The 16,636-nt window shown below is 37.4% G+C and overlaps 1 protein-coding gene across 3 annotated transcripts in view; it reads left to right on the top strand.

Moving 5' to 3' along the window:
* Nucleotides 1–16,636, top strand: part of hipk2 (homeodomain interacting protein kinase 2) — a 117,806-nt gene that overhangs the window by 92,376 nt on the left and 8,794 nt on the right. For 2 of the 3 annotated variants that reach the window (XM_006633760.3, XM_015353174.2), the window contains exons 8-14: nucleotides 227–437; nucleotides 3,399–3,520; nucleotides 8,522–8,664; nucleotides 9,907–10,086; nucleotides 11,316–11,603; nucleotides 11,942–12,189; nucleotides 13,360–13,520. In XM_006633760.3, the coding sequence (XP_006633823.3) occupies nucleotides 227–437; nucleotides 3,399–3,520; nucleotides 8,522–8,664; nucleotides 9,907–10,086; nucleotides 11,316–11,603; nucleotides 11,942–12,189; nucleotides 13,360–13,520 (1,353 nt within the window). The remainder of the gene's footprint in view (nucleotides 1–226; nucleotides 438–3,398; nucleotides 3,521–8,521; nucleotides 8,665–9,906; nucleotides 10,087–11,315; nucleotides 11,604–11,941; nucleotides 12,190–13,359; nucleotides 13,521–16,636) is intronic. The other variant, XM_006633762.3, reaches the window with a different exon arrangement.

The raw sequence follows: 16,636 nt of genomic DNA, 5'->3' as shown, positions 1-16,636 counted from the left end.
ATAATAACCGACGTATAAAGGTGGAGTTGGAAATAATTATAGTAATGGAGTAATTAGTGACACAGATGCTTTTAAACTTAAGCAAACAGGCCTAATGTTTCTTTTACCATTTTTAGTTAATCTAGTATCTTTTCTTTTCACTTCAGTTCTTTTTTTTCATTTTCCCCTACTCATTATTATACCATCAACCCCTTCGTATTTATGTTCAATCCCATCATTCCTTTAGGGTCCCGCCTCCACCAGTGCCACCCTTTCCCTTGCCAATCCTGATGTCTCCATACTAAACTACCAATCTGCACTCTACCAGCCCTCCGCAGCGTCCATGGCTGCCGTGGCCCAACGCAGCATGCCTCTGCAGCCCGGGGCCCCGCAGCTCTGCGCCGCACGGCCTGACCCCTTCCAGCAGGCCCTCATTGTGTGCCCCCCGGGATTCCAAGGTAACCTACCCGCTGGAAGTCAGGAGTTTGTCCTGCTTGTGGCACTGCTTTGTGACTCGGTCGTATCTGTGGATATGAGTCATGTCCACAGATAGTTGCGGTCTTTGTTCCACAAGATGGGATTCTGTCAGAAAACTGCTGCTGTCGGACTGCAACTATAGACATTTCCGTTCACAATTTACATATTCAATTTAACTACTTTTTCACAAATAATAGTTTAAAACTTTTCTTATTAATACGAACAAACATAAGAGTGAACACAAAAGAGACTGGCTTTCTTTGGGTAAATAATCTAAAAAAAACATGAACATATATATGAGCAGTTTCTTAAGCTTCAGCCTGACACCAGTTGTTATATTATATAGAGAAGTCCATCAGATGAAGTTTTTTTATTGCTATCTGTGCTAAAATCAATCATAACTACACATACTGGTCTTCAATAATCAGGCTTTTACCAGTGATGAGAGGTCCTATTGGGTCAATATTGAGTATTATCTTTTCCTGCTGTGTCTTGACTTCTTTCTTAACTTAACTCTTATGCACTGTGATGTAGTGATCTAGCCTTGATTTCACACCATCCAGAAACCACTGAGGTAAGAGCACTGTCACCTGCTGAGAATACAGAATCATAGTGAGAGCACAACTAGAGCATAAGGGTTTTGAAATGTAAGGCTGAACATGAGAAGTGTAAAACAGCACTTATTTTCTATTATTTTATAGAGTTCACTTTGGCTTTTATTGTTTTTTAATGAGAAATACAAAATCAAGATTTCATTGCATTGCTTTCATTTCAGGTAGTTTAGTTATGAAAGCAGTGTGGTCAGCACTAGTAATGTAAAATAGTTCCTGAGAATCTGTGATTCTATGATCACAGGCAATTTATTGGCTCTGGAGTGAAGAAGCACAAAAATCCTGTGACACCAGAGATACTCAGAGCTTGTTTTTACTTTGTGCTCAGAGACCACCCAGGCTTGTGTTGGTGTGTTTGATGCTACTAGGACAGGTGGATACTCTTCACTCCACAGTTTCATTGAAATAAATGGCTGACCACCAGGAAGCCTTCAATATACAGTATATACACCTAGGAAAAGCTTGAAGTACCCTATGAATAATCAAGATATTCAAAAGACAATTACTCATTTCATGAGGTGGATATTCACTCTGGCAGAAACTGTCACAATGAATGGGGTTTTTCATTAATGTATACATATCTTCTCAGTAGAAAAAAGAAACATTTTCTTCAGAACTGAATTTCACACAATTAGAAGCAAACCTGTTTTTTTATACTGGACTTACATGTGTGTGGGTAGCTAAAATGAGGTTCAACCACACTGGCTTAGAGCGGTAATTGGTGGTTAAAAGAAGTTTTCATGTCTTTGTTGGATGATTTCTAGGATATGAAGATTTATTTTTCAAAAGCTTGACCTTAAAGTCAAGGTGGCAGTTACAGTACAGTACATAATGAGATAAGTATGTTGACAGCAAATTTTCTTTTGCAATTAGGAAAAAAACAATTTTCTATATTATTTGATGTATTTATAACTTTATTTAACACTAATTCATCTTAAGCAGCAGTGAAGACTCCAGATGTACTGTATTAACTGATTTCAAACATCATAATGCAACAATTAAAATCTGTAGCTGTAACAGTTACTTGTATTTACAATCTAATGTAGCTGTTTTTTTCTTACAGCTTCTTATGTTGGCAAAGTATGACAGTATGACACCGAGTATGACGGTGACAAATGATCTGTTAAATAAAGACATTTTTGTTGTGATCTGTTTTGAAAATACTTTTTTTAATAAAATAAAAGTTGTTCATGCTTTTGAGCTGCATGAGTACATGGGGCCAGTAGCAAAGCCCATATATTCTAGATGTGTAGTGTCTAGGTTTTAAAATGTTTAACCTGGTTTTTGGTGGGATTAACTTCCGTTTGGAGCAAGAGCGAATGATTAGTCCTGGTGAGAAGATTTACCAGGTGATTGTGAGAAACATAAGGGAGAGTGAAAAGAAAACATTTTCTGGATTTGTTTTAACTTGACTATCAATATTAGGGCTGTAAGAAAAAAAGTAACACTTTATTTGAAGCATTGTAAATCATGCTTTGAAAGTGCAGTGCATGTTTTGTACCCCTTAAATCATAAACATTTGTTTGCACTGACATTAGTGGAATATTTCTAAATATCTAGTGTCTAAGTGGCACTAATTATGCCACACCTGTTAATGCTATTTTCATATATGGTGAGCTATAATGAATTCATACATACAGTATGTTGAAACAGATCATAAATATAGTAACAACAATAATATACAAGTTATTTATTTTATAGGTAATTGCAGAACTGTTAATTTTGTTCATCATCACCTAAAGAGGATATAGAAAAATGTTAATTTGTTGCTTTCTTTCTATTGGCAACCCCTGTTGTCTCAGATTACATTTTGGAGCTGTGGCGGTCTGGAACATCTACCCGTCCACGTTGTTGAGGCCGATATCGTGAAACAGCTGGATGAAATCCTCCAATCAGTTAGCTATCAACTACTAAATGACCTAGATGGGCTGAATGGCCTCCTCTTGTTTTTTTATGCTCTTTTAATTGAGTGCTTGCTATAAATTTTAGTCTGATTGAAAGTGCTTTGACTTTTAACACGTCCCCAATTAATTTGAGTTGTCTTATATTTGTTGTGTTGTGTGAAAAGGATTTGAATATCTCATTGTGGACTCAAATACCAATTATATCAGGCTGAATCTGTGTTTAATTGAAAAAAAAAATTTTTACCAAAGAGACATTTCCGTGCAATCATCAAGCCACTGAAATGAGAAATGTTTTCACCCCCCCATTTTCTAGTTCCTCTGACTGTTTTTTGTTGTACCTACTGTACAGTGCACGGTTTGTTATTTTGTGAGGCTGAAATGGAATTTGTTTTTTATGACATATCACTTCTCTTTTTTCATGCCACAGGACTACAGGCCTCTCCCTCAAAGCATCCTGGTTACTCAGTGCGGATGGACAACGCTGTTCCCATAGTTACCCAGGCCCCCGGTGCCCAGCCCTTGCAGATTCAGCCAGGCCTACTAACACAGGTAAGCAGCTCAAGCAGTCTCAATGGTATCATATCCTAAAAATTCTGTGTGTACTGTTAGCTTAAGCCTTAACACTGTTTTTATTGTTGTCCAAAAACTAGGGCAGTGAAACCTTGGAACTTTCAGCATCAAAATGCACCATACTTAAGTTAAAACCTAAGTTAGGAGGCATCATTAAATATTTAGATTTGTATGTTTTTTTTTAATCTTGAAGAACATTAAGCTCCTTGGAATTCTGTATTCTTGTGTCAGAACTCAGAAACATGGCACATGAAGACTGAACTCATATTAGGTTTGTTCCTCTGTGGGGAGTGTTCCTGTTTCTCATTTCATGCCTTATCTGCCAGGCTAAATCATAACTTCTAGAACTACTCACCCCAGGCCATAGCACACACATTTTGCTCTGTGGAGGGCAGTCAAGTATGCATTTCTTTTTTTTACAATGATGAGAGTACTTCTGCTGCCATTCATATTTATTTTTGTTATATACTCTAATCACTGATGCACAGATGCCCAAATTTATCAGGACTAATCTTTATAAATGCCTTTCTTTTTTGTGTGTAAAATCTTATTACAGACTATTACAGATAAAGGGTGTGGTGCGATTAATAAAAAATGCTATCAGCTATTGCTCAACTGAAATTTGAGATGTTTGCTTTTCCCCCTTTAAATGGCTGTAATATGTTAAATATTGATGGAAAGCAGTGGTAAAATATTTGGAAATGTGATAAAATATTGCAGTATTTTAGCACTAATTTGAGTATTTTTCCTTGCTTCACTTCACATGCTTAAATTTTTTAATTCTGAAGTCACAATTATCGTATTCCACAACAATAATACCCAGTAATCTAAACGGGACCAGCAGCTTTTGTCCCTACTGATTCAGTTAATGATTTATCAGTTAATGGCACTGAGATATTTAATTCTGTTAGTTCCTCTTGTTTTAATTCATTTTTGAGGTTTGTTCGCTGAGTTGCCATTAATGATCTGTCCCACACATCTAGTAGAACAGGATTCCGTCTCTAACTGTGGATTTGCCAGACTTGGAAGTCGCTCATACATGGTTTCCATATTGAGTACCTGGCGTGGGAAAACCCTTGCACATACTGTACATGGTTCCAACCTAAAAAAACGTGCAGCTTTTCCACCAAATAAAGTCTCCCTCACTCACCACTTGTCTTTTCTCCCAGTTAAGCATTCAGTTTTAATATTTTTCACATACATGTGTGCCCATGAGTTCAGTGCTCTTTTATGTGTACTCGGGTATTTCAGTGTTTTAAGTCTCAGGATTCAAGGTAATTAACCTTATGGTTTACTTTTATTTTTTATTACTTTCTTGTGAATTATAATTCATATTATTACTGTATATTTGTAATTTTTAAGGGAGAAATCTTAAGTTATGATGAGTTTTACATAGACTGTGGGAGCCTAACCCCTATTTACGATTGAAGTATTTACCAACCACAGTTGGTAACTCCTCAGTTGGTGAAGGAAACCATACTAGGGTTCCAACATTGTGACAAAGAATCAATGTAAACTATCTAGTAACATTTCAGGTCACAGGGTTTGTGTTTATAAGTTATAATTGTTTGTAATTCTGGATTTTGTATTGGTCTTTTTAAAGTAAAGTAATTGATGAGGTATAAAAATCAGTAGTTGCCAATTATTTTTGCTTTAACCAACCAAACTGCTAGCACTTGGTTGGGCACAGGGGTTACCGTGTCTGAGAGCTGAGAGAGCCCTGGCTGACTAATCCTACTCTGCCCTCGGCAGCACTCAGTCAATTGCATGCCACCATTTGCAGAAATCGTGGTCATGGTCAGCTAGCAATATAACCCAGGCTTGAACATATGATCCGAGAGCTCAACCTGGACTCGACTAAGCACCTTTATTGGTTGAGCTTATTAGAAGGCTGCTACATCATTACCTGAGATAACACATACGACAAGCACAGGGGTCTTTCCTTTGTGGTGAGACAAAGAGTCTTTGCACATAACCAGAGCATGCTTAGAATCACAGTGGCAGAAGATTCCTGAGAAAGTGTAGACCCAGCATTATAAATCAGAATTTATTATTTATTATTTAATTTATTATTCCTTTCTCAGCAAAATCAGTATGCATTCCAATAGATGGCATTTTCACATCCATGAAAACAAAACAGAGACAAAACACATTTACTATCTGTATTTCTTTTCTTAAGTTTCTGTTTTATTAATGCACATTCTTTTTTTATAAAAATGTAATTAATGAATGAAAAAACAGGGCAGAAAGTCTTCTTTCTAGACCTCTAAATGTTCTGTAGGTGTTATAAATTAAATGGAGCCCATTCTCAAAACCATCAGCTGTAAAAGACCTTGACTCCCTCTTATCTGGTTCATCTCCCTGACATTCCACACTGGGGGGCTTCATTCCCAGCCATTCCCACTGCTGTTCTTGTCAGTGATAAGCAGTTGTTGAATTTGGGTTGGGGGCACATAACGACTGTCCCTTTATCTGGATCAGAAATACTGAAAAGGGGGCAACAATTGAAACAGGGCTAAGGTGATATGATGTTTGGAGGAGGTTGTTGTGTTTTGAAAAAAGAAATAGTGTATAAAAGTGTATAATCCTCAGTTTTTACAGGTTAGTACTATTAACTACCAAAAAGCCTAGATGGACCAAATGGTCTTCTTGTTTGTAACTTCCTGTGTTCTTTTTTTTTTTTGGAACACCATTATGAAGTACAAAGTATAACCTGTATGACATACTGTTTCAGTTATCAGTTTTGTCGAAATCTTACTTGTTTCTACAGTTTTTCTCTCTTCCCCTCTTTGTTTCCTCCTTCTCAACCAATTGAATCATTAATGTTAACAGGGAACTTAATTCAATCTCAGTCCAGGCTTAGGAAGTTGACATGAGCTTTGGCCTATTTGTCAGCAGGTAGAACTAGAAGTCAGGCTTAGGGGGGAGATATAAATGGTTCTATGTTTTTTGGACAAAACCTGTTTTGTATTTAAAGATACATTTTGTAAACATCTTCTTTTTGTATGAAATTTTGGCTCAGCTAAATAAGATAACTTTATTGGCCATACTGTATACAGTTTCTTGCATTAGGAATTTGTCTTTTCGCATTCCCCAACTTGCTCTCCAGGAGACATACAGACAGGGAGAGAAGCTTGGGGTCAGAGCTCAGGGTCAGACATTTATATGGCGCCATATACTGCCACAATAAATACACACAGGAGCCTTTAATTCACTGGACAGAAAATTGGATAAAAATTAGTTATGTAAAAAACAAAACAGCTACTTTACCTGGAATAGCATAGTCTCTCCGGTTCTCTTTTATTGTATACCAAATTGCATTAAAAAAGCAGCAAAAGCTAATTTAATATTTGCAGAAATGGAAGATATGTCTTAGCATTCCACATATTGCTGTGACACATACCCATGCATTAAACTTTAGTCCTGCTGTTTATTTACCTCATGTGAAAACTGGATTTTTACAAATAGATGTGGTCATTATATACTGAGCATCAAACTTATTGCTTACAACTGTTTGTCAGAAAATCACAATGTTTTGTGATTGACATCTTAATCAACAGACTTGTCGTACATAAATTTGGATTAACATTGATTGTCAGTAGGGTTGACCAGAGGCACAGGCTAGGCGCACATAAGGCCAGTGTTAGAAGCTATACAATCAGTACATCTGTGACGCTTGCTTTGCAATGGGATTTTCTCCCATTCCTCTCATAACATCTGAACAAGACATGCTTGTCTCTGGGCCCAAGATTCCACAACATATCAGCCCATCCTATAACTGTTCTGTGGTGCTCAAGTCTAAAGCATAACTATAGCATATTTATCTGACAAAAAAGCATTGTACATGAGCAGCGTGAGAAAGTGAGTTGTCCTGGAATGTTGTCATGTCATAAGGAGCCCACAAGTGAATTCCCAGGACTTAATCAGGATATTGCCTTTGAGTCAGGCATCCAAAAATCACTACAGGCAATGTTCTGTCAAGGTCAAAGTCAGGTGAGAGTATCACACTTAGCCTTAAATGATCAGTTAATCAAATTGCCTAAATCATTTATACAATACTATATACAAAATCTATATAATTTATTTTTCAAAAACGTACATGCATAGAGTGTATAGAGTATGTTTTTCGATATTCAGTAAATGAAAAGTGATTTGTTTTTATTTTTTAGAAAGGGGCAGCTGAAATTTCATTGCTTCAAATGCAACCAAAACAATAACTTGGCTGTTTTCTTTGAGCCTCTGAATGTTTTGTCTTCAAATTTCCTAACTAGAACAATTTAGAGGACACACAATTTAAGGACCATTAGACATTGTTTACATTTTCAAAATATGTCACCATACAGTAAGTCATTATATTTCCAGTATATTTTGTACTTTAAATACTAAGAAAGGTTTCAGAAGGAATTATCACCATCAATTTTGTCTCAACTTTTATTGAGTGTCCTTCCAGATGCCTTAGCTACTACTCACATAAAAGGAAGGATTAGTGCCTATGCAGATCTGTCTGTAAATTATCATCATTACCTTACAGAATTATTTGAACCAGTTAAGGTCATTAAGTCAGGATTCTTATCCTGAGGTATACAGTTTACAGAGATTTCTCTTCAATCATTCCAGGGGGGTCCCAAAAAATAGAGAAATGCTTTATTAATTTAACATTTTTTGTATTTCAGTATTTATATAACGTTATTCACTTTATTTCTGCTGTCATTTATTTCTTCATCTTTTCTATAGATTTTGAAGTTGCAGCTTAGTGGCATTTTTAATAACTGTATATACCATTGCAGTTAAGTGCTATCTAGTTCCACATTGTTTGGAGAAAGTCGGTGAAAACATGTAGTGCAGATAAGGAAGGTTCATGCTAAATATTTGAGCTAGGATTGGGTCCCCTTTTTAGAGAATACCTGACACAGGCTGAGAACAGTAGGGCATCATTCCCTAGGCCTGACATTTTTTATTGCTCCGTCCCTGTGACTGCAGCAAGCTTGGCCTACTGGGACTCAGCAGATCCTGCTCCCCTCAGCCTGGCAGCAGTTGACAGGAGTGGCAGCACACACCTCAGTACAGCATGCAGCTGTCATCCCTGAGACGATGGCAGGCACTCAGCAACTGGCAGACTGGAGGTGAGTCCTACTGGTGATTAGACATTTTCATTCAAACTTGTGTAGACTAATCGAAAGCTTCTTACCTGCCTGTCAAAAAACAGTACACAAGAACACACATTGGTTCACTACTTTTACCTTATGTCTTTGCTACAAAAATCACCACACACTTAATTGTTCTTGCATATTAAATGCCAGTTTCATTTAAAACTGAGAACAGTAGGCACTTTTTTACCAAAAGGGTGTAGGTATATGGAACCTAATATATTGGCTTCTTTAAAGAAATTTCTGAATAAGATCCTTGGATCTATTAGCTATTAACTACCAAACTAGATGGGTCAAATATAATATTTGCATTTGTAGGTTACCGTTATGAAGCAGAAAATGTAATCTGTATGGCATCAGTTTGACATCAGTTTTGACTCTGACATCAGTTTTTTTGGAAGGTGACTAAAGCATTAGATCATTTATGTAATGACTAAAACATAAATATTGAAAAGGCATTGTGCCTTTCAGTTAATAATCATAATATTTTTTTTGTCCATGGAATATAACATTTTATGTTTCGTTTTACCAAATAGGTGTTAGAATTTTACAATACTGTCTGACAGACACAGGCATTTAGGTGGCCTTGTAAAAAAGATTTAAGTTCATGCACACTTACAGGCAGCTCTAGAATGTGCTACAGTGCATTTCACTGTCTTCTCTGTCTTCACTGGAGGGGACAAGGCAGACCTGTCTCTGGGGAGAAAAGGAGGCTTGGAAAAGTTACAGCAGAGTATCGGTTTATTTGAATCTAGAGAGCGACACTGTCCTGAGAGTACCGTTTACACAACTGTCGCACTTCCTCTGCAGAGGTGCTTTAATACAGTTTTATCCTTTTTTTTCCTCTGGTTCTGCTGCCACCTAATGGCCAATGTGTATTTTGTTTGGTAAATTTGTTTTCTGGGTAAGAAAAAAACACAGAATTTTGACTGGATTTGAGTCCTAATATACATATATATTTAATCACATTTTTATAAACAACTAGCAATCTAGCCTGAAAAGCAGCAAATATACTTTCCGTGGTAAGCTCTTAAGATTGACTAGGAAACAGTTTGCAAAGTTTGTATGTACGGTAATGTGTGTAAAGTGATATTATGTATTTTAGGTGCTGAAAGTGGTCTTAATTAAAAAGGGTTAATGTTGAAAAATTGTATTTATTTAACAAATGAGCAGTATTTTAAAGTTTCCTGATATATGATCTCTCTGTTGTTCATTCAGAAATTCACATACCCATGGCAGCCATTATAACCCCATTATGCAGCAACCGGCCTTATTAGCTGGTCATGTGACCCTCCCCTCAACGCAGCCTTTGAATGTTGGAGTCGCTCATGTGATGAGACAACAGCCAACCAGCAGCACCTCTTCCAAAAAGAACAAACAACATCAGCTTTCAGCAAGGTATTTTCACCCTGTCTTAGCTTTGGCAGTTTACATAGATTAAATAGTTCAAAAATAATGGTAAGCACTATTTTACAGTCACTAGTCTGAGGTTTTGCCATGTCTAAAAAAATTGGCCTACATTGGCTGAGTGCCATTGGGGTTGAATGTGCTCTATACAGCTAGGATTAATTTGGCTTTTATAAGAATAACAATTTTTGGGACTTGCCCTGTCCTGAAACATACAGTAACATCTGTGAGAGGCACGTCTCTCCTCCAATCAGTACTTACTCTCCTGGATGCTGTTGTGGGGCTTCTGCTATATATAAAAGACTAATTACACTGGCAGTTGAGCACATCAACTACAAGAATTGTAGCTAATGCGTCGAACTGATAAGCAATTGGCAATTCCAAAGTGGGTGAGTATAAAATAGAAATTTAGATTAAATTTCGTTTTTTTAAAGGGAAACCACGGTACAAATTAATTGGTGGTATATAAACATTTTACAAATTTCAAATTAAGTACAAAATCATGAACTTTGTGAAAGTATTGTGTAAGTATTGTACTGTAAGTTGCCATGTTGTTGAAAACCCCTGGCCTCACCACAGGCAAGAGCAAGAGATCCCACAAATTGCAACGTGATGCAGCCCCTTCCTGCGCTCTAGTCACTTTAATGACTAATGTCATGTGATGTACGGGTGAATTAAGTACAGGTTATGCAACAGACATTTTACCACAGAAACTTTCCAACAAGATCTGCTTGCAGAGTTGCCATTTATTGACAAAACTGTCTTGATTTCGAAAGCAGTATTTTTTATTGGATTAAAATAGAAGAATTCACAAGCCTGCTCGTTTACAATGTAATAAGGCTGCTTCACATCACCAGAAATTTTGATTGGCAAAATATGGTGTTGCGCATGCCTAAAAATGTAGTCTATGTTGTGATGTAAATTGGAGGTTTTACAAGTTACTTTGGAACGTTTTACGTTTAATGTGGTTTAAAATGCACTTACCAGTGGTGATTGTCACCTCGAAATATAAAAATAGCGTTGTTATCCCTGTTAAAGAATTATTACGACAAAAACATGGGTGGGGACAGCACTGCAATTACTCCTTGAAATATAACTAAGACTGTTTATTTACTTGAGGTCATGGGAATCTGCTAAGCACAACTAGAATTAAGTGAGGTTTAAATAAAATTTAAATAATTCGTTTATCAAACCGTTGTGGTCTCACTGTGTCCCCTCAGGAACATGTCGGCGTACGATGTGTCGTCTTCACAGGCAGTTGGCTCTCCACAGCGCTCAAAGCGAGTGAAGGAGAATACACCGCCCCGCTGCGCCATCGTCCAGACCAGTTCCTCAAACTGCACTGCATCTGTGGCATGCAGCTGGGGTGAGCCAGCATCCAGCACCACACGAGACCACCACCAGAGACAGACCATCATCATCCCGGACACACCGAGCCCTGCTGTCAGTGTTATCACTATCAGCAGTGACACTGATGAGGAAGAAGACCAGAAGCAGGCCGCTACCAGGTGAGATATCACCAAAAAGTACAAGGTCCTTTTATTTCCTTGTAAAAGCTCAGAAAACAGTATTATAGTAATCTTCGGATTCTACTTTTTCTTGTGGTATCTGAGGAGAACATCACTAACACTTTCCAAAGTGCAGAAAAAAACAAAAACAAAAAGAATACCAACTGTGCCATTTTGGGAAGTAGCTAGAAATGACCTGTAAAAGTACATTGACCTATTATGTTAACTTTCTACCATTCACACTGGTTATACATGACTTATGAATATAAAATATGAAGATTGCAATCAAATTTGAAAGAAATGAAGAATTGAGATAGAATGCGCTCCTGTCTTTGCAGCACAATGTCCAAACAGAGGAAGAATGTCATTAGCTGTGTCACAGTGCATGATTCCCCGGACTCCGACTCCTCCAGTAACAACAGCCCCTATGCTGTAGAGCACCGCTCTGGCTTTGCCAATGGAAATGCTTTTGACTCAAAGGGAACACTGGACAACCACTGCAATGGCAACCCTCGCACCATAATCATACCACCACTCAAAACCCAGTCAAGTGAAGTTTTGACTGAATGTGAACGGCTTGTACCAGGTACTGCATTTTATCTGTGTTGTCATGTTTGCAGTTCCTATGAGTTCATGTAATTTATTTTTCACAGAGAAGATGTTTACCTAGGAAAATTAATGTCATGTCAATATACTGTATAGGTTTTGCACAAAATAATGGAAACACCCAGAAATATATGAATATTTATTAATAAGAAGTTGAGCTACCCTTTGCCTTCAGAAAAGCTTCAGTCCTTCTTGGAATACTGTTATACAAGTTTTGAACTATTGAACATTCTTCAAGAAGGAAACTACTCCACACTCTGCTGTATGTTCCATACCGAATCTGACCCACTGACTCCTATGAGATGCCTGCCCATACCATAACATCATCATGTTTAAAAGTTGGTAACGCGTAGTGTGGGTTGAAAGCTTTCTTTGGCTTTCTAAACATAAACCTTTCCAGTATATGCACTTAAGGAGTAAAATACAACTCATCCAACCATATAATTTTATTCTGCTGCACCAAAGTCCAGGTTTAATGCTGATTATGCAAGATTATGCATTGCTGTGCATTGATCTTGGTTATATGTGGTTTCAGAATGGCAACCCTACTATAAATATCAGCTTTGTGATGTACACTCCATACAATTTCTGCTGAGATAATTTTTGACTCCATTGCTTTGTGGTTTGACAGTAAATATCCTATTAAGTGTCAGTCTATCCCAGTCAATAAGCTTTGACTTGAAAACACTGTTCTTCTTACCTGAAGCTGTTTTTCCTTTTCCTGGCATATGCTGTCGTTATGTTCAACACTGTTCCCCTTGAAACATTAAATAATTTTGAGATTCTGTGATTGATACACCTGCATTTCAGGCACCAATTGTTTGACCTCTTTCAAAATGTGTTAGATCTCTCGTGTTTCTTTAGAAACTTGCATTTTAAAGTATTGATTTCAAGATGTCTTTTATAACGGAAACATATTGGTGATCAGTATTGAAATTATGTGAAGCACACATAAAATCCTTTTTAATTGTAATTTAGTTACTTCAAAATATGAGTCCTTTTTCATTAGGTGTTTCCATTATTTCGTCTACCTGTATATTAAAGTCTGTGTAAGGCTTGTCTTAAATATTTGTCATGGGAAAATTATATACAAATTAATTCTTCTTCCTTGAGAATTTCCTTTTAAAAGAGTGGTTCTCATCTGTTTCAGACACAAGTGTTCATCAGTCTTCATCATACAAATCCAAAACATCCAGCACAGTGGTTCCTGCCAACAGTCACTCCTCAGGGAGCTTGGCTGGGGGCGTCACCTATAGGCAGCAGAGAGCCGGGACACATTCTTTCCAGCAACAGCCTCTGAACCTCAGCCAGGTATGGACAAACATATACAACCACATACTTCACAACCACAGTGGCACAAGCTACTTATAACCATCCCACGGTAAATTGGAGGTGTTTACTGCATGAAAGCATAAACATAAACTAACAGTGTAATTGCTAGACAAATCCAAATTTAATTATCCTTTTATTTTCTATAATACCATCCATCCACCCATTTTATAACTGCTTCATCCACTACATCCACTACTCACTCACAGGAGGGCCAGTTCATATCCTGGCAAGCACTGGACACATGTCCACTGCAAGGCACATACAGATAGACACACACAAATTCACACTAGGGCCAATTTCCTCAGAAGCCAGTTAACCTACTGGGAGGAAATCAGAGTAAAACCAGAGGAAACCCGCACAAACATGTTGAGACTATACAAACTCAACACAGATAGCACCCCAGGTCTGGAATTGAACACAGGGCTCCAGATAACCTGTGAAACACGTTACTAGGTACTGCCAGTTTATCTTGGGTGAATAATAGCAATTGTGATTTCTTTCAGTTGCTGCACATACTGCATTGTTTTGTACTGCAGCAGAAATAAACTTGAAATTGAAATTCTGTGTCCCTTAGGACCTGTGCCCTCTCTATAAATGTGTTATTAACATTAGAAAGAGAAACTTGCTCTGTTAAAATCTGGATCAAAGATCTTGATCAAGGGCCATCAAACATATGGCCCTCAGATTGGATCATAGCAAAATGGGCATTATAATTTTGTTAGAGAAGAAAATAAAAGTAAAGAATGTTGTGTGGTCCAGGAGAAGTGAAGAAGTTACAGTGCCTTGCGAAAGTATTCGGCCCCCTTGAACTTTTCAACCTTTTGCCACATTTCAGGCTTCAAACATAAAGATATAAATTTTTTATTTTATGTGAAGAATCACCAACAAGTGGGACACAATTGTGAAGTGGAACGAAATCTATTGGATTTTTGAAACTTTTTTAACTAATAAAAAATGAAAAGTGGGGCGTGCAAAATTATTCGGCCCCCTTGCGTTAATACTTTGTAGAGCCACCTTTTGCTGCGATTACAGCTGCAAGTCGCTTGGGGTATGTCTCTATCAGTTTTGCACATCGAGAGACTGAAATTCTTGCCCATTCTTCCTTGCAAAACAGCTCGAGCTCAGTGAGGTTGGATGGAGAGCGTTTGTGAACAGCAGTTTTCAGCTCTTTCCACAGATTCTCGATTGGATTCAAGTCTGGACTTTGACTTGGCCATTCAAACACCTGGATATGTTTATTTGTGAACCATTCCTTTGTAGATTTTGCTGTATGTTTGGGATCATTGTCTTGTTGGAAGATAAATCTCCGTCCCAGTTTCAGGTCTTTTGCAGACTCCAACAGGTTTTCATCCAGAATGATCCTGTATTTGGCTGCATCCATCTTCCCCTCAATTTTAACCATCTTCCCTGTCCCTGCTGAAGAAAAGCAGGCCCAAACCATGATGCTGCCACCACCATGTTTGACAGTGGGGATGGTGTGTTGAGGGTGATGAGTTGTGTTGCTTTTACGCCAAACATATCGTTTTGCATTGTGGCCAAAAAGTTCGATTTTGGTTTCATCTGACCAGAGCACCTTCTTCCACATGTTTGGGGTGTCTCCCAGGTGGCTTGTTGCAAACTTTAGACAAGACTTTTTATGGATATCTTTGAGAAATGGCTTTCTTCTTGCCACTCTTCCATAAAGGCCAGATTTGTGCAGTGTAAGACTGATTGTTGTCCTATGGACAGACTCTCCCACCTCAGCTGTAGTTCTCTGCAGTTCATCCAGAGTGATCATGGGCCTCTTGGCTGCATCTCTGATCAGTCTTCTCCTTGTCTGAGCTGAAAGTTTAGAGGGACGGCCAGGTCTTGGTAGATTTGCAGTGGTCTGATACTCCTTCCATTTCAAGATGATCGCTTGCACAGTGCTCCTTGGGATGTTTGAAGCTTGGGAAATCTTTTTGTATCCAAATCCGGCTTTAAACTTCTCCACAACAGTATTACGGACCTGCCTGGTGTGTTCCTTGGTCTTCATAATGCTCTCTGCGCTTTCAACAGAACCTTGAGACTATCACAGAGCAGGTGCATTTATACAGAGACTTGATTACACACAGGTGGATTCTATTTATCACCATCAGTCATTTAGGAAAACATTGGATCATTCAGAGATCCTCGCTGAACTTCTGGAGTGAGTTTGCTGCACTGAAAGTAAAGGGGCCGAATAATTTTGCACGCCCCACTTTTCATTTTTTTATTAGTTAAAAAAGTTTCAAAAATCCAATAGATTTCGTTCCACTTCACAATTGTGTCCCACTTGTTGGTGATTCTTCACATAAAATAAAAAAATTATATCTTTATGTTTGAAGCCTGAAATGTGGCAAAAGGTTGAAAAGTTCAAGGGGGCCGAATACTTTCGCAAGGCACTGTATGTTTCTTCATAAAATCAAAAGCTGACTTGCTTGATTTGCATGACTTACCAAAGTGTAATAATAAAGGTAGTAGAAGTGAATTTATTTGAGTGGGGAGCTGCAAATTGATAAGTAAAGGTTAATTTCACCATGAAAACTTTATTATGTCAAATTAAAGCCAGCAAATTTATATATACTATTATTTTTTATTATATTGTCCATTTAAATAACTATAACATGCCTTTTGCATGTTCTTTCCAGTTAAAAACACTAAAACTATGCAGAATATGAAACCTGCTGAATCGCTTTTTCACTTTTCATCACAGGTGTTGTGTTAATTTTATCAGATCCGTGGTCTAGAAATTTGCTCAGTGATACTCATCATTACCTTAAGAGCACACAATTTATCAAACTACGAAAACTATTGTATAATTATCCCATTTATAGTTATAATAATTAATATATTTATTTAAATAAATAAATTATTATTACATTACCCTGCTTATAATTATCATTAACATAATTAATTACTGCACTTATTACTTGAATTAATATAATTAGCATAATTTATAATTGTGATAATTATCCCATTTAATTTTGTATGGTAGTTAAAACATAACTGTTCCACATGTAATATGTAGAAAAATTGAAAACTTGTACAGTGGCATGTTGCATCTGACTTTAAGGCTATGCAGATGTACTCACCTT

The sequence above is a fragment of the Lepisosteus oculatus genome, chromosome 7, assembly GCF_040954835.1.
Source record: "Lepisosteus oculatus isolate fLepOcu1 chromosome 7, fLepOcu1.hap2, whole genome shotgun sequence".
Lineage (NCBI taxonomy): Eukaryota > Metazoa > Chordata > Actinopteri > Semionotiformes > Lepisosteidae > Lepisosteus > Lepisosteus oculatus.
The sequence above is the reverse complement of the archived record's forward strand: the minus strand, read 5'-3'. Positions and strand labels throughout refer to the sequence as shown.